The sequence below is a fragment of the Lipophrys pholis genome, assembly GCF_963383615.2.
Source record: "Lipophrys pholis genome assembly, chromosome: 20".
NCBI classification, from domain to species: Eukaryota; Metazoa; Chordata; class Actinopteri; order Blenniiformes; family Blenniidae; genus Lipophrys; species Lipophrys pholis.
This window is the reverse complement of record NC_137648.1, coordinates 6,963,202-6,988,363: the sequence shown is the minus strand read 5'-3', so window position 1 is coordinate 6,988,363 and position 25,162 is coordinate 6,963,202. Positions and strand designations below refer to the sequence as shown.

Genomic DNA, 25,162 nt, shown 5'->3' with positions numbered 1-25,162 from the left:
TCGCATATTCTTTAGCTCCACGGCCTGACGAATGCCGCGTGTCACCAAAAAATGTTTTAAAAAGTGTAGATTTTCACTAATAAAAAGCCATGAAAAAACTGTTTTCAACATTTCTCAGCTATTTTTTGGCTCACCGGAATATGATGTCAGCTGTCTATAATAATAATAAAAAAGAAACGTGACAGACTTTGGTGATACTTGAAATCTTTACAAGCTGAAGCTCTCTGGGTAAAAGGCTCTCATGGGCCTGAGCAAGCCTCATTGTTTTTGTTGCCTTGATTGGAAAAAAAGTCACCATCTTTCGGTTGGGTCTGCTCACCCGAGCCAGGCTGCAGCAGACCTCACTTCCACCCCATTGATAGTTATTACTCCCATGCAATGTAGAGAAACATTATTGTCCCGTATGCACTACCTGTTAATCTGCACTATGTGTACAACCTTTGGGAATGTGTCTTTTTTTTTTTTTTTTTTTCAACATTTAAATGGCTTGATATGTAAATAAAACAAAATCGTATAACAGAAAGTGAATGACATGGATTTCTTATCATACATGCACAGAGGGATCACACATAAGAGTAAATGTCTTTATTGTCAGGTTCGACAGTTACTAATCTCATGCTGAATCACAGTGTAAGACTGCTCTAGGATGTAATAGATTTACGTTGCATATCTCTGCATGGAGGAGTCTGTGAATACTCTTTTCAAGCTGAATGTACAATAGGCTGGAAAACACAGTGATCACTCCACACTGGCTGTATATACAGCATACGCATACATATTAGATCATATTCTGTAAGTACAGAGACAGTCTTACAATAACAGGTTAACAGCTACTGCAAGTGGAAGATCCCACCACTGAGATCATTGATGAGTTGAAGTGACCATTGGCTGGGGAGACCCACACAACTGCTAAGCTATACACGTATATATTTATGGATGACAGCATTTCCATTACAGCAGGTTCCTGACTGAGCATCACTCAGTGAGACTGGCAGGTTACAGAGGCATTGGCAGTGATGAAATCTTATAGCGGGGGGGCCGAAAACGGAGAACCTCCAGGATGACGAAAGCTTCCATACTCAATTCTTCTGTTATTTCAACTCAGACGAAGCTGAAGGGGACGAGAGAAGGGAGTCACTTCGGACTGTTGACATTCCTCAGTGCAACATATGGTACCAAGTCTGGACTATTTGAAGATTAGCATACTAAATAAAGTGCATTAAAGGGTTCCTGAATATGATCATCTGATAAAAACTGAAATATGTTAGGGTCTACAGATGTTCGACCACATGTCTCTCTGCTTCTAATTTCCACTGCATGATTTCCTTTTGTAAAAATTTAAATAATGAAAAAAAAAAAAAAACACAGACCGTCTACGGTACTTCAAAGGTCAACAAAAGTAATCACATGCCAAAAATGTGGGCAAAGACTCAGTAGGATAATATTGTGAAATCCTATTTGCTATCATTTTTCTTCTTTCACAGTAACTGAAAACCAATCAATGGTCAACTTCAGCATTCTGACTCATTCAAACTTTGTTCAGGTTCAATCAGAAGACTGTCAGGATTAGTATTACAAGAGACACGAGGCAGCACTGTTAGGAAAACTGGTCCAAGCTGGCAGGTCTTTACAGGTTATTTTGCAGGATCACAGGAAGGAAATGCACAAGTTATTAAAGTCTTTTCAAAGCTTCTATAGTACTTGTTTCTTGCAGCAGGTCCAGTTCTGTCTTGAAGGTTTCGTACAATACATCACGCTGGTGTGGCTGAAGCTACGCGGATGAAAAATGCTGGCATGGCGCCATTTCACAAGCATCTGAAAGACGCTCCTTTGGTTCTTCAATAAACTGTTCAGGTGAACACATAGCTGGATTGGAACAAAACAAACTGTGATGAGGGTGAGTCCCATCTCTTAATGCTTTCACTGATTAATCTCTAAAGAAGTAAAAATGCACAAACAAAATACACAACTCACATTCTCCCTTAAAAATGTCATTCAAGTTGCAATGGCCTTCGAGGCCGGTTTAAAAACACCAAAATGTGAAACACAATAAGGTTCTAAGAAATAAGGCTTCCTGTCTTTGACATGAAATCAAAATCTGGACTTCTCAATCTTAAAATGAGGTGTACTCTTCATACTTTGCTATATTATACTTTATTCCCCCAAAAAATATTCATTCTCAACTATAAATAGCTTCCCTTGTTATTTTCTCAGGCTAAAACGCAGTGCTATCAAAAACAACTCTTTATTATGCCAATGACACACTGGCTTAATTGTGCGTTGAGTCAAATGTGTCCCACAGCGGAAGGAAATGAAACCTGCTCCTCCTCCTCCTCCTCCTCCTCCCACTTGAAGTGAAACTTGAACCTCCTGACTCTGCTTGTGTTTGGAGACGGGACAAACCGAGTGCAAGCCTTCACTGGTGGTGGGAAAGACACTTAATCAGCAGTGCACGGCATATTCAGCCACATGGAGTAGCGGCCTAGTCAGCAGAGATGAGGCAGGCCAGACTGCACGAGACACGAAGGAGAAACAGCAGCAATGCAGCAGATTTAGTTCGAGCAAATCTGATTTTGAGGAACCACCCATCGACTAATAAATGGTTTGGAGAGACCTAGTATCTACATGATGCTGATTTCAAAAACAAAACAAAACAAAAAAAAACAACCTACAACTAGAGTTCAGTGAAAGCGATGCTGATGAAGATCATTGCCGTTGGGTACGGGTTTGGATGAAGGTCGTTTCCAAAACCTCGAAGCACTGGAGCGCAAAAGCAAGTCTGATCCGAAACCAGGCGTTTACCCAAGGGCAACCTTCATCACGCATGCATCCGTGCAGGGTGCGGGTGTTTTGGCTCTCAGCGGAGAGGAGGGGCTGTGCCAAGGAGCCGGGCAGAGTTATCTGTTGGCTTTGTATTTGGACTTGCTGGCATCGCGTGGCTCTTTGCTGGGGTTGCTCCAGTCGTCCGCCTCGGGGCTGGTCTTGTAATGTCGCAATGCCGACTTGTTGAAGACGGGCAGGCGCTCAAAGGACTCACTGGACAGAGCCTTTAAACACAGAAAAAAAACACCATTGATCAGACAGTTTTGCATTATTTTATTGTACTGGAGGTGTTTTCTGGGTGTTAAACTAAAGACATGACGTGACCACCTGCTCCTGGTTTCTGGTGAACAGGGTGTGAAGTCCATACCAGATGACTATCACATGTTTTGAACACGGTCACGGCATGACAGCATGCTCCATGTTTTGCCTGCCGACTAACTTTACCTTCAGATAGATGACAGCGTCCGTGCCCACTCCCTCCATGGAGTAGAGTTTCAAATCACCCTGGAAGTACCGGGCATAGAGCCTGGAAATGGGCAAACCGTAGCCAAAGCCAGCCTGTATTGGGAAGGAAAATTAATCAACTCTAATTTCCCATCGGAGGTAAAAAGAGGTTTTGGCCTCCGAAGTTGAAAGTGATTTGATAAAAGGAGTGTGAGAGTACCAGCGGGACGGTTCCCGGCTCCAGGCTTGGCGTCGGGGCGGTGGAGTACATGTAGTTAAATAGACGGTCGATCTTCCTCAGAGGAACTCCTCCTCCTCCGTCACTGATCTGAAAGAGGAAGAGACAGAGCACATGAAAATAAAAGGCTGAAAACATGACTAAACATGTCCATAGTGATTTATTTATTTATCTTTTTTTTTTTTACCTTCACTGAGAGATCTTCTTTACCCAGAGTGACTTTTGCCTTGACTGGAGGTAATCCCTCACCACTGTTCTCATGAAGCTCCACCGTTGCTCTCATGGAGTTCTGAAAACACCAGCAGAGTTCATTAACTCAGCTCAGCAGGGCTCCCCGTACAATTGCGCTCATATCACACGCTCATTACATTTAGTCCATTACTGGGCAGCTGCTTTAATTTAGTAGTCGTTTCACATTCCTTTCAAACTAACCCAACTCAAAGTTTATCGCTGTAAATAAAACTTTCAACACCAGCTCAGTAATGTATAGGATATAGCAACAGGATTTATAATTATTTTACAGAAACCAAGTGAGAGATTTTATACATTTTCATCACAAAGTTCAATTTTAACCATTGAAAATTTCAAATTATTTAGATTAATTACACAGAAACTGAAATTAAGTGAAGCCTTTTTTCTTTGTTTATTATTCATACTTTTATCTTATAGGTCACAAAAAGGAAATACAGTATCTCATGTGTTATCGGGTGTTTTTTAAAATGAGGTTGCCATAATAAAAAGTAAAACGTGCTTGAAATGTTTCAGTTTATAAGAGAAATAACTGACAAAACAATCATCTTTCTAATGATATTCTAATTGCGGAGCGGCACCTGCATAAAAATAGGCCTATAATGTTGTTATTGTTTCCTTCTGTATTTAAAAAGAAGAGGACTTAATGAAGAAAAAAAAACAGTTTTATCAGCTTATAGTGTTGATCTGAACTTGTGTGTCTTTAAACTCTCAAAAGTAAGCGTTAATAGTCAGTCAGGTTAAAAAAAAAAAAAGTTCCCTTGATTTTGGCGAGTACGGTAAAAGGCTGGACAAACACTGCGGCGCTCACCTTGAAGAGCTCGAACAACATGTGGAAGAGATGAGACGGCACGTACACGGCCTGGATGGGCTTTTTCGGAGCCTTCACTGTGAGACACGAGAAGATTAAAGAGACGAAGCCGGTTCCTCCGAACGTAATGACACGGTGGCGGCGCGGTAATTGTTACCAGGCTAAATCTGAACTCCCCATCTCTAAACAATCTGAGCCAGTGGTTCCTAAAGTGTGGGGCGGGACTCTGCTGGGACGCCACCAGAGAGCTTCGGCGGGGATGGACGGAATATCTGTGTCGCTTATTTCATTTAAATCTTAACATAACAATAACATCATTAATATGAGGAAAAATCTGAAAATCCAGTATTCAACCAGATATTACGACGTTAAGTTTGGGTTGAGGGGTTTAGAGGGGCCCAATCTGGTCCAGGCTTCATGGATGGAGGCTTTTCCACACTTCAAGAGCCACTGGACTGAGCGACAGCACTCAAAGCTTCACTGTACTGGGGCAGATTAAGAGGGAGAAACATTTTCTTACTGTTAAACTCTTCAATCTTGAGCTCAGGGGCAGCCAAGTAGTACTTCTCGCACAGCATCTTCGCAGTGTCATAGGCATCTGAGGTAAAAATAAATACAAACAGATTTGTATCAAAAGAGCAAGCTCAATAGTTTCAGTTTTTTCTTTATTCTTTCTATTTCTTTAATTTCTTTAAAACCACCATCATATAAGAAAATCTCGCTGTGAAAGGGCCTATGTTGGATGAGCTTCCCTGTTAAATGTGACTAATGGGAAACATGGTGAGCCGTGTTTGATTTTACACCAGATTCATGTGAATAATGTGGTCAAATTGAAACACTCAAATGTAAATAGTCCTCATACAAGAAGAATAAATGTACCAGCTGCTGTTCTAACCTACAAAAACATGGAAAAATAACTTTTTTTACTTCATTTGTATTTTATTGATCATTGAATAGAGTAATGCTTCAATACTCTTTCAATGTATAGCATTTAAAACTGAAACTTTTCAGTTATGAAAGTAGAAATGACTCACAAAATAATAAACTATAATAACTTCTTAATTATGTTCCTTGTTTTCTATTTGGGACTGTCCTTTAATTACTATTGTAACACAACATGTAGGTAAGAAACAATAAAAATGACCAGAAATTCCTAATCATGACCTTTCGACCATGAGTGTCAAACTAATTTTAGTTCAGGGGTCACATAAAACCTATTTTCATCTTGAGTGGGCCAGACCAGCAAAATAGTGCCATAAGAGCATCTAAATTTTAACTTTTTCTTTATTGTGGAGAATACCTGATGAAAACATCAATATTATCGCAAAACCAAACAATGACAACAATCTTAAATCAAATCCAATTTTACCGACACTTTCAGGTGAAAAATACAGTGAAATGTCCCAAAAACTTCTCCTATAGCTCATTAGTCCTCAGTGTGTCGGAGACTGTCCAATCATATTGAAGAACTTACAGATATTAAAAGGTCGAGGCATTGTTTGGCTATTTTACAATGACGAAATGACATTATGGCATTAAATCATTATGATAAAATGACATCAATTCAAATAATGTGAGTCGTTCAAGCCCAATGAAACCGTAAAATACCAAAGAACAGTCCACACTGCTTCAAAACACCGGCGTCCTCTATCATGAAATAGACTTGACGTTTCCACATTTATTCCACAAAGTCCTTTCTGTTTGGTGCCACAAATAACATGGTGTCTACTTGAAACCAGCATTTCTGTCTTGGAACGTGTAGCCGCGACCTGCTAGTGAAACATGCCTTACTGTCAAATCAAAACAGGAGAGGAAACTTAATTTGAATGGAATAAAAAAAAAAAAAAAAAAGAGTTTGCACTGACCCTTGACGACCTCGGCCACATTGCAGGTGGGATCGATGCTGCCGATGTGTTTGGGGTGGGCCGGGTTGGTGTCGTTACCAAACAGGAGAGCTGAGCGCCGACAGGCAGGAATTAAAACTCGTTTGGACTCAGGAAAGAAAAACCAAATGAAATACACAAATCACGGAAATCTAAATTCAGACTCACTGTGCTGGTTGATGAGCATGCGGAAGGAGATGCGGTTGGTGTAAAAGCGGTCGAGGAAGTACTGGGTGTTGGTGCTGGTGAAGGGGTCGAAGCCAAACTTCTCCTTGTACTCTATGACTCCCTGAGCCATGGTGGGAACCACGTCGTTGTGGCGGTTACGGATCTCAATCAGGAGTTCCAGGAAACTAAACAGTGAAGAAAACGGACAAACGGAGGATTAAACGATCCTTTTGTTAGAGATTGCTTAATGACAAAAGACGGATTCTAATCTGAAGAAATAGGGGAAAGTTCAGATCCATGCACGATTACCAGCTAAAAAAAAAAAAAAAAAAAAAAGCAAAGCCAGGATGAACACTCATCTTAATGTCACTATTTCCAGTGAACTGTACAATCCTTGGAAGTGTGTTCAGTAAACAGAGCAGCGCAACCAAATTCCTGCACGGGTTTATCGGGCACGCAGGGCTATTGTTGTAGTGTAAACACACAGAGGTGCCGGTCTGCAGTAAAAGTGCAGTGAAGAGCAGTGGAAATGGGACTGTGGGCAAACAAGTTGGTGGCTTGACAAAGACAACAGACAAACGCTTTTATTCCACTTTTAGATGAAGGCTCACTCATTTAGCGCGGCGGCGTCCTCTGGCTTTCTGTTCTCATAATCCAGCAGATCCACAAAGCTCTGCATGTACCTAAAAAACAACAACAACAACATCAAAAGAACAAAGGAAGGTCAACATTTCCATAAGAGGAAGGTCAACATCAGTGACTGTACTTTTCCTATAGAACAGTTCAGTTCTGCCGGTGTACCTCAGGGGTCCGTCCTGGGCCTTCTGCTTGCTTATAATCATGCTGACTCATAATATGTAGACACAATATCATTTTTTATTTCACGCAGATGACACTAAGCTCTATTTTCATCATGCAAACAACACTCACCTGACTTCTCTGTAATGATTATTTCAAATTCGACACGTCCCACAACAGTTTGGCACACAAACACTCTGTGTCACTCAAGAAATCTAGATCCGTTTGGACAGTCTCAATTTTAGCCAAAGCACCAAACACAATATCCAATCCTGTTGTTTGCCAAAAGCAGCGTTTTCTGTTGCCGTGGAATCATCCCCTGAAGGAAATAGAACCTCAACCCTGTCCTCATTTAAATTTCGATTTAAAACAAACTTTTTTTTTTTTTTTAACGCAGCTTTTTAAATTAAATATAATCTGTCTTCATCTCGAGTTCAATTTCTACAAATTTCAATTGCAATGTGCCATTTCAAGGACTCTTGAGTTCGATCGAGCAGTACAGGAGATGGACAGATGCCGTTTTAAGTTGGCGTTTATTTGTTGTGAAGCCCTTTGTGAAATCCTTCACGCATAAAGTTAAAAAGCCATGTCTTACCATTTCTGGACCAGTCTGACAGAGGGCTGACTCAGCAGGTTTTCAGGGAGCAGGTTGACCTCCCTCATGGTGTTAGCCAGCCGCACAGGCAGCTCCTTACGCAGGAACATGTAGGAGGTCTTCTCACATGCATTGTCCCTGCCTGAGAGAGGAGCCGTTGTTAAATTTGATGGAGCTTAATCACTGGAAGAGACAAACATGTCTGAAGCTTTGGGGTTAATCTTTAACTGACGGGGGGGGGGGGGGGGGGGGGTTAATATATGTTTTAAGATAAAACATAATTAATGTTCAGATAGGTGTTTACACAATCATGTCTTTTATAATAGTATTACATTACATGATGGACTTTGTCTTCACAAGAACTCGGTTGTTTCTTTCCTGTTCAAACCAACCCAGGTTGAATATTTGCTTCCTAAAGTTACAGAAAACAAAACTGAACGAGCTACAAGCTACTTGGCTGCAAGCTGAGGTATCATGTTAAAGGTTGGAAACCAAAAACAAATTTCAAAGCCTGCGGTGTGGCGGCAGCCTCGTTAAACCTCCAAGAGTTCATGCAGAACTGCGCGGGGAAATAATGAATCTTAAAAGCGAGCGCAGGGAGGGGTCACAGAGACGTTAGTCTGATTCATGTTTGAGATCTAAGCAGGGGGAAAACATAAAGACTGTGCATGGATATCTTTTGTGGAAATATGCGTCTTAACTTCACACTCATAACTCAAAATATGACATTATTTACATTCTCGTGAGAGCACACAAAGACTCTCACAGTACACCGCTTCATTTTGGGTTTATGTTTTTAGGTGGAAAAGATTTCAAAAAAACAAAAAAAACAAACCCCAGCAGCTGGGTGATCGTGCAACCTGGGGCGACCACAGGCCGGATGACCCTATCGGGCCGGGGCATCAGCTCCAGGCCCTATTGGCAGTTTCACATGCATATCTAATGAACGCTTCACCTGACTGGACAGCTTCTATTGGGACACATTAGATAGAACCGATAGTTCCTGAACTGGAACCAGTTCTATAGGCAGAACCAAACCCATCAGCACCCACTACACTACACTACACTACACTACACTACACACCGATAGTGTTTACGCCTGTTCTTCCTTTGTCTTCCTGTGTTGGGTCATGTCTCTTCCTCGTTCCTCTCTTTTTATGGTCGTAAATAAGTAACTTAGATTCCGCTCTGATCATTACAGTGCTTTGTCATGTTTGTCTCTCTTGTCAGCTATTCTTCATGCGCCCTTGCCCCTTGTCCGGCTTCATGAAAGAAAAGACACCACGACGATCGCTCGCTGCTGGTGTGGAAAAGTGGATAAATAAATAAAAAGCATATGCGGCTTCAATGGAAAACTGTGGATCACATATTATATCGTCACCTCATCAAACCCACGGTTTAAAAATAATCAAGACAAATGAAACGTTCAACGCTCCTTCATCATAATCCTAATCATCCTTAAACCCATCACTGGATATTAGTGATTCTAGCTTGAGATCCCTCGGCAAATTGGATTAAGAAAGGTGTTGTTGTGAAATGGCGACAAGTTGAAACTCCAAGAAGACACAAGCTGCTTCTGCGTCGCAGCAGGAGGGAGTCCAGGGGGTCGACGTCCCATTATCGGGGATACACAGTATTTGGCCCACTGCTCTCACCGCGTGAAGGTTTTCTAGCGCAAACAAGTGTTGAACACTTCCTGCTCTTCGGATGCACTCCCCAGCTGTGAGGACACATTATGTAACAGACAGCGTTTAATCAGAGGTGGATTAAAGAAAAGCCTTGAGCTCTGCCACAAGATGCAATTATTAAGTGTCATCTTGTGCTCCTGGATGAGCACACATATCGATCGTCTCCGTCAGAATGTTGATGGTCTTTAAAGAGAAACCACGTGGGACTTATTTCCAAATCATTGCATTTGGAAATCTAACAAGCGATGCTCTGAAATCCTCCAGTTTAAAGCCTGGAAAGAGGAGAAGGACTTGTAGAGTAATTGGACACCTCTCGTAGAGGTTTCCACCCACCACTGCCTACGTGCTGTTGCCCCAGTCTGACAGCATGCATTAACTAGGGCATGTCATGTTCACATTGTAAACAAACATGCAAATGCTGTTGTACATGGGACAACAACAAATAACAAATAAACACGTCACAAAGGATGAAAACTGTTTCATTTTTCATGGCAGCTTGGAGTGGAGTTTCTTTTATTATTATTCTTCTATTAAAAAGTATCTGCTTGTACGTGACATCTAAAATCAGATCGTAAAAAGACAATAAACATGAAGCCAATAAAAGGCCCAGTGGTTTCTTTATTATAAACGAGTCACTGCTGTGAGATCCTTTATGGTGACAGACCCCCCACTACTCACCGAAATCCAAAAACTGCTTGATGGAGAGCGGGGACGGCGAGAACCGGGAGTAATACTCGATTTTGGGGTTGGTGCTTTTCAGCAGAGACGTGAAGATCCTCATCTTGAAAGTTTAGGCGGCGATGCCGAGTGAGGATGAGCGTGAAGATCACGATCCATTCATCCCCTGCGAGGCGGCGGACGGACACACGGTACAGTCCCGCACAGGCAGCGGCCGCCGCATCTCCACCGGCCGCTCGGCTCAGCACCCCGGAGCAGGCCGCGGACACCGGGACACACACCACACCAGCCCGCTGGATGCACACGAAACAGCCTCGATGCAGCTTCCTGGGTCCGGGGCTACATTTCTGGATACGCGGACGACATCAACAACGCAAAGTCACGGAAAATGACATGTAAACTTCCGGAGTCGCTTTTCAAAATAAAACCCAGGAGAACTGAAAAAAACCAAAAAAAAAAAACAAATGGCAGCTGAGATAAACAAGTTGAGAATATTGTGACTATAGAATAGAATAGAATAGAATAGAAGTACTCTATTAATCCCCGGGGGGAAATTATTGACACCATAAGAATTTACAATTAAAAACACAAGTCGGTATTTCCAAGAAAACTAAATATGACTGACTGGAAACAGTTTCAAAAGGAGAAAATATACATATTTATAGTAATTTAGAGTGGATTAGGTCGAGGGTTGAAGTCCGTACTGTTTCTTCCTCTCTGTGTGGAGTTTGCATGTTCTCTCTTTGTGTGCTTGGATATCCCCCGGGTCTTCCTTCGTAAGTAAATGTTTTTATTTTTAAACAATTTCTATTCAGAATTATGCAAGGGCTGCACCCTTACCTCACAACGAGAAGGCCATGGGTTCAAATACTGGCGAGGCCTTTCTGTGTGGCGTGTGCATGAGTGTGTGTGTTTCCTTCCACCTACATACATACATATGGTTGTCTGTCTCTCTGTGTTTTCCCGATCGGACGGGCAACCTGTGTGAAGCAGGATAGAAGCTGAATGGTTGAAAATCATGAATCAATTTAGAATCTTTCAACACAGCAAAGTGAGGACAAAAGATGAAGCCATACCCCCCCCCCCCCCCCCCCCCTTCTTTACTGCCTATAGTTCATTGTGATTTTGAAAGTTAACTCACCAAGCTTCCGGTCCGCAGGCTCGTCGACACTCTGCAGTGATTGGCTCAAAGATTGAAAGTCAGTCGTCTGATTGGTCAGGAGTGTGTCAGTCAATATCGTTTATTCTGTTTACCTGTTTAGACAAATACTGCAACGTGAAGACCATACATCTCATACACACTGTCGCTACAACATGCAATAGATAAAACACAGTATTTAGTTAGATACAGTAAGAACCAAAAGGCAGACAAAGAGTTCACACTCAGATGGTTTTATTTTACTCAGGACAGCAGGATTTAATTTATAATGCCACCTGGTGGTGTAATACTTGAATTACACCAGAGGAAAAAAAAAGTACAACTAACTGGACACTGAACATCTCCTCTGTGTGTTGAAATGACACAAAGTCCAGTGTTATTATAATAACTGTTATTCACTGCGAATGCATTGCTGAATGTGATTTATTTTCTTTTTTAAAACCACTTTTATTAACACTTCAAAAATCTTCTTTTGACGACCCAGGCCCTCCATAACCTTGCACTTCCATACCTCACAGCTGTCTTTATTTTCATGGCTTCCAAAATCAGTCATCCTATGGAAAAGGATCCATTTACTCTCCATAATCCCATGAGACAATTATTTTGCTGAGCATTTATATGAGGAATTACAATCGAGTAATTACAATTAAATCCCTCATCAATGACACATTTCTTGTTTGTGCCTTCAGTTCTGTTGTGGACTGTCTGAGCAATCCCTACATATTTCAATGATTCATACCAGATATCATCTTCGCTTTTGTTTTCGTCTTGTTTGTTAGAATCAGGCAGCACCTCAATCGTTTCTCGAAGAAATTACACCAGACTGAAGCTAAACTGACCATGCAGGGGGGAAAAAAAGCTTCTGAATAATGTTGCATGCAAAAGAACAAAAGAACTAAAGACCAAGTTTATTTGTCTATAGTGATGGTGAGATTTAAATATTTCCACTATCCCTTATTTTCACACTTTTTGTATAGAAAGAACAATTGAATTTCAATTGAATGAAATCTATAACTCCTCTTTGTAAATAGTGCTTGTTGTGTTTTTAATGTTAATTTCATTCTTTCATGCCAGCCACTGCTTAGCCCTGTATATATTATTACTTATTTAACCTCATCCTGTCATATTGACTGTTAAGTTCTATGCAATTTCCTCCGTGTTCTTTCTGTGTGGGACTATGCTGCAAGAATTTCCCCCCAGGGTTTAATAAAGTATTTTATTTTAAATTAATCATTATTTTCTTCCTATGATTTCTGCCTTAATTATTCACCTACACCACTCCTATCTAAAGTCAATGCTTCAAAACAGGGTTTTTGTCTTTAAAGTTGGAAAAAGTGTTGAATAAGTGCTAATGACAATCTGTTTTTTTTGGGGGGTTTTTTATGTCTCTCTGTGACCCGAGTGTCTTGTCAATCAAAAAGCTCTCTCGGGTGATCAATCTGTCTGCCTTAATAATGAACAACCACAAGATTCATTTGCATACAATTCATGTTTATTAATTTATAAAATCTCTTAATCAAATACATGCTGGAAAACACACACACACACACACACACACACACACACACACACACACACACACACACACACACACACACACACACACACACACACCACACACACACTAACACAAACTTCATGAAGACTCTGATATTGCCATTATCTTTTCATTTTCGAGGTCCTGCTCTTCTGTGGGTAAAGGACTGTACTGTCGCCGATACAGCAGCCGTGTGACCAGTGTGATGATAAACATCTCCAGGATCAGAAGCTGCTGGGACATCACTGTGGAGACAAAGCATTGCGGGAATAAGAGGAGGAGAGGTGACAAAAGCATGTAGGCAGACTTGAAGGAGCCCCGACCGGTGGACAAAAACAAAAACACACACGTCATCCTTTACTGGATGAAGATGGATGTTGACTCACTGTATCCCCTGGCTGCAGAGGAGAACGGTGGCGTGCAGGCGATCGTCCCATTCAGAGCCAAGATGTTGATTATAGCCGCTTGCAGTTGGGTCAGGATCAGCACAAGCTACACACACAAATAAAATGCAATGATGTCACTGTACACTGCAGCCAGTTGACACGAGATGTATTCAAGTCATCACTTTCCCGATCAGATTGCCCCGTTTACAGGAACGCCAAATGAAGCAATCAGATGTATGTTGTGGTTAATACGTTTCAAGAAGATCATTAGATCTAGTCAGTGGCTTAATAACTGATAAGAGCTCGATTTATCAAGAAAAAAAAACAAACCCTTGCTCAGAGTCTGGTCAGGAAAATACAATGATTATTAGCAGTGTGGCCGCGTCATCTGCTGCATCAGCGTGTGCTTTGGCAAAGCTTCTAAAAAAGCCATGCTTGAAGAATCACATAACAGTGAGAGGCAGGCCAGTGTGCTGGTGAAATGGACTCTGATCGGATTACAAACGTGGCTGTTCCACCAGTCCAGTGGGATACAGTAATACTTCTTTGATGATTTACCTGGTACATGGCGTACTTGGGGATGATCTTCAGCGATCTCAGTGCATTCCTCAGGTGCATGAATGTGATTGCCACCGGCCACAGCGCGATGATCGTCAAGATGCCCACAAATGGGTTAATCCATATTGCAGCGCTGCTGATTGACAGCTGAAACGGCGTCAGGCAGAGAAATGTCAACAGCCACAAAATATGTTTCCAAGTACCCTGGGAGATCGTAATCAGAATGTCTGTGCTTGAAACTCACATCAGAAAGGTCAAAAGTCCCGTTGGTCCAAAGAACAATGGAGAGAACGGTAAAGACAACCTTCAGGATGGCAAACTGGAAGGAGCCCAGCTTTAGAAGGAAGAGCGAGCGCCTAAAGTTGAAAGAGAAAGGAAACTGTTCTTTAACAGTGTTAACGACTCTAAAGGATTTTAACCCTTGGAAAACTTTTCCAAGGTCATTGTGGAATTCCCCAATTCCCATACCGTGTCAGTGGCTATTACTGCAGGATATTTAAAACAATTCCAAGTGGCCTTGGCCGCCTTTGTGCTGGGGTTAAGGCGTGTTGAGATTTGAACGGTGTTGTGCAACCGTGGTTTCTAATGGAACAGAGCATGAACGAAAATGGGAGCAGTTGGGCGTGCGTTAACACGAATCTCCCGATCATCGTCGCCAATATGCAGGTTGTTTTGAAAAACTTTTTTTTTTTTTTTTAATATCTTCAGTTATATCATAACGCACGTTTGCTTGAAACCATAGAGAACGACGCACACTAAACGGGTATCTTTTGATCGCAAGGTTGCAGGCTCAATCTCCTTTATCCATACACTGAAGTGTCACTGAGCAAGACAATAAACTCCAAATTGCCCCCCAAATGGATGCCTGAGCACTTTTCAGCTTTGGTGCGTTTGAATGGACGTTGTAAAGGTGTTTGCGGATTGTTGAATCAGTTATAAAAGTCAATTTTGAGATTCATGCCAGTAAAACATTTCAAAAGGTTGCAATGGGGCAACAAGACAGAAAAAAAAGGGGGAAATGATGCAATGGTATTAAAGCAGCCTGAATGACGGCGTTGCGTGTGAATTTCCCACCATTTTCTTCCCAATGTGCCGCCGATATTTTGTCGACTGTAAATTATTGAATAACTTTTAATGACCTGGCGACCTGTCTAGAGTCTTCATGACAACAAGATTCCCTCAGCAGCTTGATGGCGTGGTCACAGCTAACTATGGACAAAGCAGGTTACAGCCTGGACAGCTGCTTAGTCCATCAGAAAGATGGACGGTCACACACGCTCGTGTCCTTACTTACTCCATGAAGGGTCACCGATGAGCATCACATGCGTGTACCTGAAGCAAACCCGTGCACAGGGAGAACATGAAGACGTCCCTCATAAAGGCCCTATTCAGACATGAACCCTCTCCCAGTGAGTCGAGAGTGCTCATTACATTATCCTGCATTCACGTTTTCCAGATGACAAGAGGTTGTTGTGCTCTCAACTCCCCGGCTTGCAGGAGTGAATTGCACTATATCAGATTTTCCAATTCCACGTTTGTCCAAGTTGTGACAGAATAGTTGCGCTACACGAACGGGAGACGGTGAGGCAGAAAAAAAAATTGAATATGATAAAGTATCCAACAAGGTTTTAACAACCAAGACAATCACATTTTCAGGAGCGAACCACAGAAAAACCACAGGGAGAACAAACCAACTCCCACTGAAAAGGCACAACCTGCTCGCTGCGAGATGAGAGCGCCAACCACGGTTTTGTATCTTTCATTGTTAAAGGTTCAAGAGCTTCTGATGTTTTGGTGGCATTTTGTCGATGCGATTGTGTGGTGAAAATGACTGACGGCCACTGTGTGATCACATGGTTTGTACTTAATGCAAGTTGAAGCTCATTTGGGAAAAGCGGAAAACATTCAGACATCAGGTGGAGAGAGAGAGAGAGAGCGAGAGAGAGCGAGAGAGAGCGAGAGAGAGCGAGAGAGGCATTCACCTTACATTGAGAAGACTAGTTCGAGGACAATTTAGCTTTGTAGACGTTTCTGTATAGAGTTTATAAGTTCCCAGCCTGGGTTTGGTTCCAGACCCCCATGACCAGTAGAATCAGTAGAAAATGGATGGAGACCGCCTTTTCTTATAGAAAGTTCTCGCTTCTTTCAGCAAGACGATGCAAAATCTGCAGCGTGGTTTAAAAAAAAAAACAAAAACAAAAAAAAGACACATGCTTGTTAAAACATTATTTACTTTTAAAACTTTTAAAAAAAGCATTATTGATTAGACAGAGCAGTAAACACGCTCTTGTTTTCTTTTATCTACGAGTCGGCTACGAGCTATGAACAGACGGAATTCATCCCCCAAGGGGACGATTAAAGTATGCCGTCTTCCTTGTCTTTATCGGATTTGGGGTAAAGTCAGATACAGACAAGCCATCGCTGCCATGTCCCAAATACACCATCAGGGAGATGACACCTACAGGACAGTGTGGCCTCTGATAGTATATAATTCTTTATTCATTTAGTTCGATCTACATTCAATCATTTGACGTGGTGACCTTGTATTTTTTTTAAGTTGAATATTGAACATCATTACTTTCTCTATCTAGATACGTTTTACACAACAGACCCAAACTTTCTGGGAAAGTTTCACACAAGCAGGCGGTGTGCAGTGGAAAAAAGAAAAAAAAAGAAAAGAAAGATAACTGTGTTTAAAAACTAATGTCATCAGTCATGTGACATACGCTGGAAGTACAATCAAGCGGTTTTCGTGGCGCCACGCTGTGGCATGATATAACTGCTGCCCTCCCCGGGCAAAGTTGAATGACCCGGAGTTTATCCAACCTGTGTTGAAAGAACCGGCGCACACGAGGAACAAATATGGACGGCAGCTGCACGTTTTTGGACTATGGAAAGGAGCTCGGATCTACGTCAGCGCCACCTGACGTGGTCATTGTGGTCAACAAGCAGCACGGGATCTGTGCACCATTAGCCCTGCAGGGACTTTCAGATGACACGCCAGCAACCCACAATTAAAAGATCAGTGTATAAAATATGAAGTCCCCGGTTTTGCTTTCATCCTGGGGGAAAAAAAAAAAATCTAAAAAATCTCATCTCCTTGTGGATTTTAATGGCGGCTAATAAATAATGCCTACTTCGTGTTCACTGTTTAGAGCCTGTTATTCATTACATTTCAATTCAAACAACATCGGTCTGGTTTTTATTGGCTCAAATTCTTCTACAAGACTGTTTAGACTTTGTCATCTGGTTAAAAACGGCAACGTTTATCGAAACCAGAGATGAAAATCTCCCTCGTGGGACATTTGGCTGCATCTGTTAAGTTAAAGAGAGGCTTCCTCAGAAGTTGCTCACATTCACACAAATAGGAAATGCTCATTTCAGCTCTGGAGCCAGCTAGGGGTAATGAGGGGGAATTGGGTTGATTGTGATGCCCACAGGCTGCATATCAGCTGAGCATTTACCGTGTGATGTCCACATGTGGGAGGCAGCAGCAGCAGCAGCAACACGGCCCTGTGCTGATCCTCAGTTTGTGTTTCCCGGACCGCCTGAGGAAGGCCTCATCGCCGCCCACCTCCTCCAGCATCATGATCAGGAACTTAAACACCACAATGGCAAAGTAGCTGCGGAGAATATCAAAAGGTCCACGTTAAGAAAGTGAGTGACGCGAGTAGAATAAGAGAATTATGTGGCGGAGGGTTGGGAGTTCAGAGACGTACACTGAATAAGACCAAATCCATTACATAACAGTGTTGCTGTTTCCGATAAATCTCAGTGAGAAAATTAGGTCGAGTTTCACTGTGATCTTTCACTGTGGAGGATTTGAGGGTGAAAAAGAAACAGAAAGTGAGAAGATGAGTAAGAGGGAAGGAAGGAAAGGAAAAACCTACCATGCGGAGAACATGTCAGTAAACATGGTGGCTCTGGGGATCCACATCGCCAAACAAGACACGGTGCAAATTATCTGGAAAATAGAGTAACTCTCAATGTTGTTGCAAATTTTGACATACAAAGACGATTCAATTCAAATTGTGTGTGCATATATACATATATATATATACACATAATCTTACTGGTGCTGCTCCGTTAACCCAGATGAGTATACTCTTCTTGTGGACAGGCACTTTCCTATATATGTAGATACATTCCTCGAGGAAGACGACCATGGCCACCGCCGTCATGAAAGTGAGCATGGAGTACAAAATGATGCCAAAGAGATCCAACTCTGAGAGGGAAGAAGGACAGAAAGGAAATACCGACACATTAGCGCACTTCAATATTGAGACGAGATTCTGAAAACAACGTATGCTCATGCTGATTCTTAAGACGGGCAGAATAAGTCACTCCTATAAAATAACTGTGAGCCTTAAAATCAAAAAGTCAAAGAAGTCCATATAAAAAAATTTAATATTTCTCGCAGATAAAAGGCTTCAATGTGAATTTAAGTGCCACACGTCATTTTTGAGAGGGAATCACAGTTAACTATTTCTTTTTTTTTTAGACGCAGAGTTTAACTAATATTTAACTTCAAACTCTTTTTTAACTTGGGCGAAGTCATTTAGTACCGGAACCAAGCACATAATCAAACTTATGAAATACAGCAGACGCCACTGTAAAATCATTAATGTGATTGGTGTAGTAGTTGTAGACAATAAATGCTGTTATAGCAATAAAATCATCTTTTTGATGAAACTCGGGGAGCTCATAATTGAGCTCAGTGTGGCATTAGAGTCAAATATGTGAATGCATCTGTTCAGATGTAAACCCAAATCTTTTTCCAATAATCTCCAAACATCATAATATTGAGATCAACTAATTCATTCATTTTATTGAGAAGAAAAAGCAGAAGAACAAGGAATTCAATACGAGTTGCCAGTGACACGTATCTCGACCTCCTCGTGAACCAACAAGTCATTACAGAACACCGAACACATAAAATCCAATATAAAGATCTTAAAAAAAGTGTATATGAATATATGAAGGTCTGACAGGGAAATAAAGCAATTTTTCATGACCCTCAACATGAATTCCGGTGTAGGCGGTGTAGGAGTGGTCGAAATAAGAAGACACCTGTAATGAGTCAGCGTGTGACTCCTGACAAAATAAAAGCTCACGTAAAGGTCTAAAAGATGAAACAAAGAGGAAAATGATGGTACAATCCAGTTGTCTTTTGCTCGCCACAGCTCCTTTACTTACACTCACTAGATTTATTATGTGAATTGTGAGTTCATGTATTGGTTAGTTAAACAAAATTGGATGATGGATATCATCAATTACTTATTCATCACTACTTGTGACATTATTCTGTTTGGGTTTTTTTAGCCGTGTATTCACACATTATAAAAAGTTATGAGAATGCCGTTTTGCGAACTTACAAAAAAGTGTGAGAACCCTGCGAGGCTTACGTCAACTTTTTTTGCAGAGTTACATTAGAAGTACTTATAAATATTAGTGCTTAATTCTAACTCGACACTAAATCATAATTTCCCTGATGAGGACATCCACGGGACACAGGTCCCACATGGGGTTAATGGACCATTCAGTTCAGATCCCTACCAGATAAAAAAGAAAGGAGACACAGACTCCCAGACAGACCAACAGACTATATTTGCTGAACAGGGGTGAATACCCTTTAAAAAAAAAATAAAAAAATTTGCTTGAGACGACTAAGAACTGACAAATGCAGAGAAACTTAAATGGTAGTGAAGTTAATGTCACATTGTTAATGTTAATGTTCAGCCCTTGTATTGCACTAAATACTGCATTTGTGGAGTTTTTCCCCATAGAAGCGTATAGGCCTTTCCAAATAAAATGTTTTCCAATGACTCACATTGTAATTTCTTTGGGAGGTTATGAACTGTCTCGTTACTCCATTTTATAATAGTTTCCACACCAAGTCATTGTAATCCAACACTCACACTCAATATAAAGACCGCAAAGTGAAGTGAAACTGAAAACAGTAGCAGTTCAGTCCTGTCACTTGTTATTCAGCAACTTTCGATCATCAACATCCGAGTTCCAGGTTTATAAACAAGCAAAAAGGAGAGCTATATTGTGAGAAATACAAAATAGGATTGTCCAAAAAGCCAAGAGAGTAGCCGATATGGAGAAACGTCCAGAAGTCAACCCGGAGAAAAACAACGCGAATACGGTACTTAATGTTCTAAAGCAATGAGACATGATGACTGCCCCATGGCACTGAAACAAAGAATAAGAGGAAGGATTGACTCAAGTGTTTCAACATGTTTCCAGTGAAGTTGTATACGAGGCGCGCCACTTACTCCCCGGCATCCAAAGCCATTTGTGGTAATCACAACGTAATGATACACAAGAGGTCTGACCCTGATGCTTACCGTTTCCTCCTTTTGTCTTTCGTACCGTCATTCATACTGCAATTATTTCCAGCGTTCAGTTAACGCTTGACAGCCAATGCAGCTACACACATGGAGAACACATTCAGGTTTGGGCAGCAAAGTGGAGACAGAACTGGTCCAGATGGCACGACATTCACCTTCTCATGCATACCGCAACCGCTGCTGAATATTTGAGGGCAATGCCAAGCTGACATGGAGAGATTACGTCAACAACACATTGGTTCGTCGTCTAATTTATTGATCTATTTTACCAAATTTGTAGGGGTTGGAGGTCTTCCTGTATGGAGTTTGAATATTTAAATTGGTGGAGATTTAAACCTGAGAAAGAAAGTTGACACAACCAACATCCCCATCGTCCCCGTTTGTCTCTTTCTTTTCATTCTGTGGTGGACTGTTGATCTGTCCTATACCTGCTCGTACCTGCAGTCGGCTCAATAAAACAGTGTAAAAATATCAATATTATAAAACACAATTAAGTACCAGAATGTGGCGAGACATGACCAAAATCTTTAACTGCAACAGCAGGATATGTTTAAGTCTTAAAACCCAATGATCCAGACCAGTAAAAACAACTGTAACATGAAACTCTGACAATTTAAACAAAAAGGAAAACACAGCAGGTAAAATATTCTCGAGTACATTGTTCCTCCCTTCCTCTGAGCTCATGTAAATCACTTTGAAGTGTACCTTTAGGAAATGCCTGGATTCACAGCACATGTCTGAAGGACAATAAATTAGCTCGTTAAAGAATCAACTGGACATATGAAGCAGAGGATGCGCTCCGTTTTGAGATTTAACTTGTGCAGATCAAAACATGTAAATATTAACTGAAAATGTGGATGAATGAAATAGATTACATGGTGTATCTTGTACTGAAATATGAGTAAAGGTAAGTTATAACATTGGAGAAGAGAAAATAATTTAATAATCCCAGAAGGAAATTCATCAAAACAGTGGAGAGTAACTAATTAGTCTACTAGTTCCCAGGTTATACATCTATAGATGTCATTATATGTGTTTATATACAGATGCACTCATTACTGATCACAGCAACAACACACTAAAAAGGTGACCAAATCCTCGCAGCTTATATGGATCCATCAAGTTTGAATTAACCATGACCACCGATTTGGTTTGTCCTTCCCCCGTTGTTACCATGGCTCTATGGTCCAGTAACTGGTGCATAAGCATGCCACCAAACTAATTAAAATTCCTCAGGATGAGCTCTGCTGATGCATAAAGTGCAGTCACTCTGTAAAGAAGCTCATCCAGAGCAGCTACAGGATTCAAGTGCAACTCATTTGTTTATTACCGGGGGTTCCACATTTGATTGACATTTTCAGTAGCCAATCCTTGGCTGCATATGCTTAACTTCGCTGGGGTTGAACCAAGTCCAGCAATAACACTCTAATCTCCTCCATGCGGTAGATGACCGATTGACTCAAATAGACTGAGAAGTGGGTGTACCATCGTTTGACTAGTCTGTAGTTAATTAAACAACAGAGGATACAAGCACACTTCTATGGTCTGCATCTGGCCAGTATTGTAATTAAAGCTTCCTCTCCAGCACCACCAACACTTTCAAAGTAAAGCAGAAGTGTCACCTTTCAGACAATTAGACTGAAGGGGACTTCTTGTCAAGTCACAGCTGACAGCACACACTTTGACACCAACTAACCCATTTTGGTAGTATTTCACAGGTTGTTCATCAACAGACTGAAAAGCCTACTTTACAAATAATTTTCTGCAAGCACACACACACACACACAACTGTTTTTACTATGTAATTTTGTGTTTTATTAGGCATACATTTATATTCAAGTAATGACATGTTTAATGCAAAATACAGTTACTTATTATTATCATTGCCATAAGTTGTAGATTTCCTGTGTTTATGTAACCCAGATATCATGATTTATTCGTCAATTGTTTCCCAGCTGCTCATGTTTAGGAGGCTCCAGGTAGCAGGGAAAAAGACCAGCTGGAGTTTGCAGTATTATTTGAGGTGTTGACACAGCAGTATGCATTACAATTCTTGAGGATTAACAAAACATTGTAGCCCCTTTATTATACACAGTCCACCCTAACTGGAAAACGAGAGTGTTTTGCTCAAGGGCAGTGTCACTCAGTTATTTTTGTATTTTCGGATTGGCTTTGACTTTGGATCTATCCATCATCCCACCTGCTATTTAACAAATCTGACAGCGAGACACACTCTTGAATCAAACTGTTGAGCACAAACTGTATTTGACTCATCATTTTGAATCTATCAATTTACAATTATTTAATTATCGGTCATCTTTTATAAAAACGAGGCACTTTAAGTCAGTCCATCAGTTTGTTTTACGCAGCTCCACATTTCTTCATCTTGACTGTAACGTGTATAAAATGTACTAGGACTAACTTTAAAACACCAAAACGAAAACTTCCAAACGATCCAAAACATAAAATCAAGGGTTTATTGAGGAGATATTTGTAACTTTGTTGAGATTTTCATCCCAGCACGAGGAATCGCCTCTTCATTTTACGCAAAATGCAGACAAAACTGGATGAATGCGTAGGTAAGCGCCACTTACTGAGGATAATGTCCATGGCCGGAGGGGGCTTGTCCATGCAGCTCGGGTCAATACTTCGGTTGGATCCGTTATTCATGGTGGCGGCTGTCGGCAGATTGTCTCCAGGTAAAGTTTCAGCTCCGTTAACCTCCTCCGTGCGTAAAAAGCGTGCGGGAGCTGCGTCCTCCTGCTGATGGCGAGAGACAACCACGAACTTTGGACAAGAAGCTGAATCCTGAATGTACTTGCTGCAACCCGTGGACCCGCCTCCTCATCAATGCCATGAACGGATGAGTCGTCCCGTTGTTTGTTTGGTTTCTTCACTGAGATTGGAACAAAAAAAAAAAAAGGAATCCCTTCATGGACTTGATTTATATTGGTGTTCCCGTAATCCACGCAGCAGTGAGGGAATGGACTTTTTTTTTTTTTTACAAGATGTGGTGTCTGGCTGAAAGTGAGAAAGGAGAAAGGATATTTTTATTTTTTGTCTGTGGTTTCTGGTTGTGATGTGTGACTGGTGCAACTAACGGAATTCTTCTAATCAGCGTGATCCTGTTCAGGTTTGGAGGCTGAAGCCAAAACAGGTTAAATCCTGTACATCTCTTGTGTAATCTGAATCCACAGGGGAAAAAAAACAAAAAACACACACACAGTTTCTCTCATTAATGTAGTGCTGTGAGTGTATTCAAACTGGCATGGTTCATGTGGCTCCTTGGTTCCCCTCCTTGTATTTGATTACTGATGTCTTCCACCTGTTTCTGAGTGTGTGACTGTCCTCACCTGGTGGCTTTAGGATATCATGGGATTTCCTTGGGTGTTCTGCTTGTCGGTCCTTCTGTGTTTCTGTCCTGCTGTTCTTCAGCATCCCAGTGTCTTTTTGTGGACATCGCTCTCTAGAACCTGTGGACTCACAAAACCGTTACATTCAAATACTCTAATGCAGTATATTGTAATTGAAGTACTCTCTCTGTGTTTTTTTCCCAGATGCTATCATACTTATTACTCAAAGTGACTGGCAAAACAATATAACCCTTTATTCTGGTAGATCAATCATTTTAAGTCTGACTGTCTCGCTGTGCCAATAAACATAGAGACCCATTGCCTTTTTTTTTTTTTGGTTAATATTATTTTAAAAAAGAAATGTAATGTCGGTTGGAGTTTAGTGCTAAGGTGTTTTGTGTCCTCTCTGCTCTGTCAATTCTGCTTCATGGGTCTTAAAATTTGTGTCTGGTCAGCACCTTTTGCACCATTAATACAATTCTACTTCCCTCCTCTGTCTCTCAACTTGTTTCACCTTATTGGTGGACAGTGTTGTTCTTTTTTAGTGCAGGCAGGCAAACACTGCTGGATAGGTTGCTGAATATGTTTTTGTTAAGTTATTACACGGAAGGTTGATGCACAGGAAGTCTGTATTGTCATGCCCTGCTTTCTAAAATATTTAAAGTGTTGGATCCTTTTAATCTGTGGAAACTTGTAGGAGCTTAATGCAAAAAAATCTGCTTTTATCATCCATCCATCCAATATAATGGTTCATGTGCTGTAAAATTAAAGCAACATGCATATTTTTTTTTGATAGTGTCTGATCCTGTAATTTGATTTTTTTTAACTATTTGACTTAAACCTGAATTTAAGTTGATGCATAGTTCTTCAGCAGCCTGAAGAACTTGCATACAACTCCTTGCTGTTCTTTTGGACTGCCATGTTTCCTTCTCCTGAGGTTTTGTAGTGAAGTTCTGTAGAAAGGTTCTGTCGTGTAGTGAGGTTCTCCAGAAGGCTGTTTGCAGTCACGCACTCTTCATAAAGCTCATCCACAGAGATGTTCAGTCTGCCAATAGAGATGAGAACTTGACCTGTGTCATAAGTGGCACATAGGTCATTTACAGTGGTAAATAAAATGGAAAAAAATGTATTATTATTTATTTAGTATTATATTATATATTATATATTTCTACGTTTGTATAGAATTTTAGCTACCTATATAGTTTACTTTGTTATTTATTTATCATCCATATATTAAGTATAGGAACTGTTTGAATTTGTAAAATGTTCTTTAAAAGATTCCATATTTGTGCGTATACTGTAAAGTAAGTTTATGAGTATGTATTTATTTGTTTATATTATCAATCAACTGTATTTGTTTCTCGCCATCAATAAAATTGTAGCGATCATTGAGGGGATTGCATGAACTGAAATGCTGTGCTGTAATGCACCATGGGAG

The 25,162-nt window shown here is 40.9% G+C and overlaps 2 protein-coding genes across 6 annotated transcripts; both read right to left on the bottom strand.

The window, feature by feature from the left end:
* Window positions 1–571: 571 nt before the first annotated feature.
* pdk3a (pyruvate dehydrogenase kinase, isozyme 3a) lies at window positions 572–10,772 on the bottom strand. 5 transcript variants are annotated; one of them, XR_013936391.1, is made up of 12 exons: window positions 10,376–10,748; window positions 8,010–8,151; window positions 7,228–7,299; window positions 6,617–6,801; window positions 6,431–6,520; window positions 5,086–5,163; window positions 4,566–4,642; window positions 3,693–3,794; window positions 3,488–3,595; window positions 3,268–3,381; window positions 2,673–3,047; window positions 572–1,111 (listed from the first exon to the last, which is right to left on the bottom strand). XR_013936391.1 is itself a non-coding variant. In XM_080489497.1 (12 exons), exons 1-12 carry the CDS (start codon window positions 10,476–10,478, stop codon window positions 1,092–1,094), a joined length of 1,212 nt encoding a protein of 403 aa, XP_080345623.1. In that variant the 5' UTR covers window positions 10,479–10,711; the 3' UTR covers window positions 572–1,091. The 5 variants fall into 5 exon arrangements, 2 of the variants coding, with proteins under 2 accessions (XP_080345623.1, XP_080345622.1); XR_013936392.1 differs by having other exon boundaries at window positions 2,217–3,047; window positions 10,376–10,745; XM_080489497.1 differs by having other exon boundaries at window positions 2,927–3,047; window positions 10,376–10,711.
* A 2,233-nt stretch (window positions 10,773–13,005) lies between these two features.
* On the bottom strand, window positions 13,006–23,487 carry slc51a (solute carrier family 51 member A). The gene is made up of 8 exons (XM_080489729.1): window positions 22,966–23,487; window positions 18,089–18,240; window positions 17,906–17,979; window positions 17,480–17,638; window positions 14,260–14,371; window positions 14,016–14,162; window positions 13,458–13,563; window positions 13,006–13,316 (listed from the first exon to the last, which is right to left on the bottom strand). The coding sequence occupies exons 1-8, from the start codon at window positions 23,039–23,041 to the stop codon at window positions 13,171–13,173; spliced, it is 972 nt and encodes a 323-aa protein (XP_080345855.1). The 5' UTR covers window positions 23,042–23,487; the 3' UTR covers window positions 13,006–13,170.
* Window positions 23,488–25,162: the final 1,675 nt, after the last annotated feature.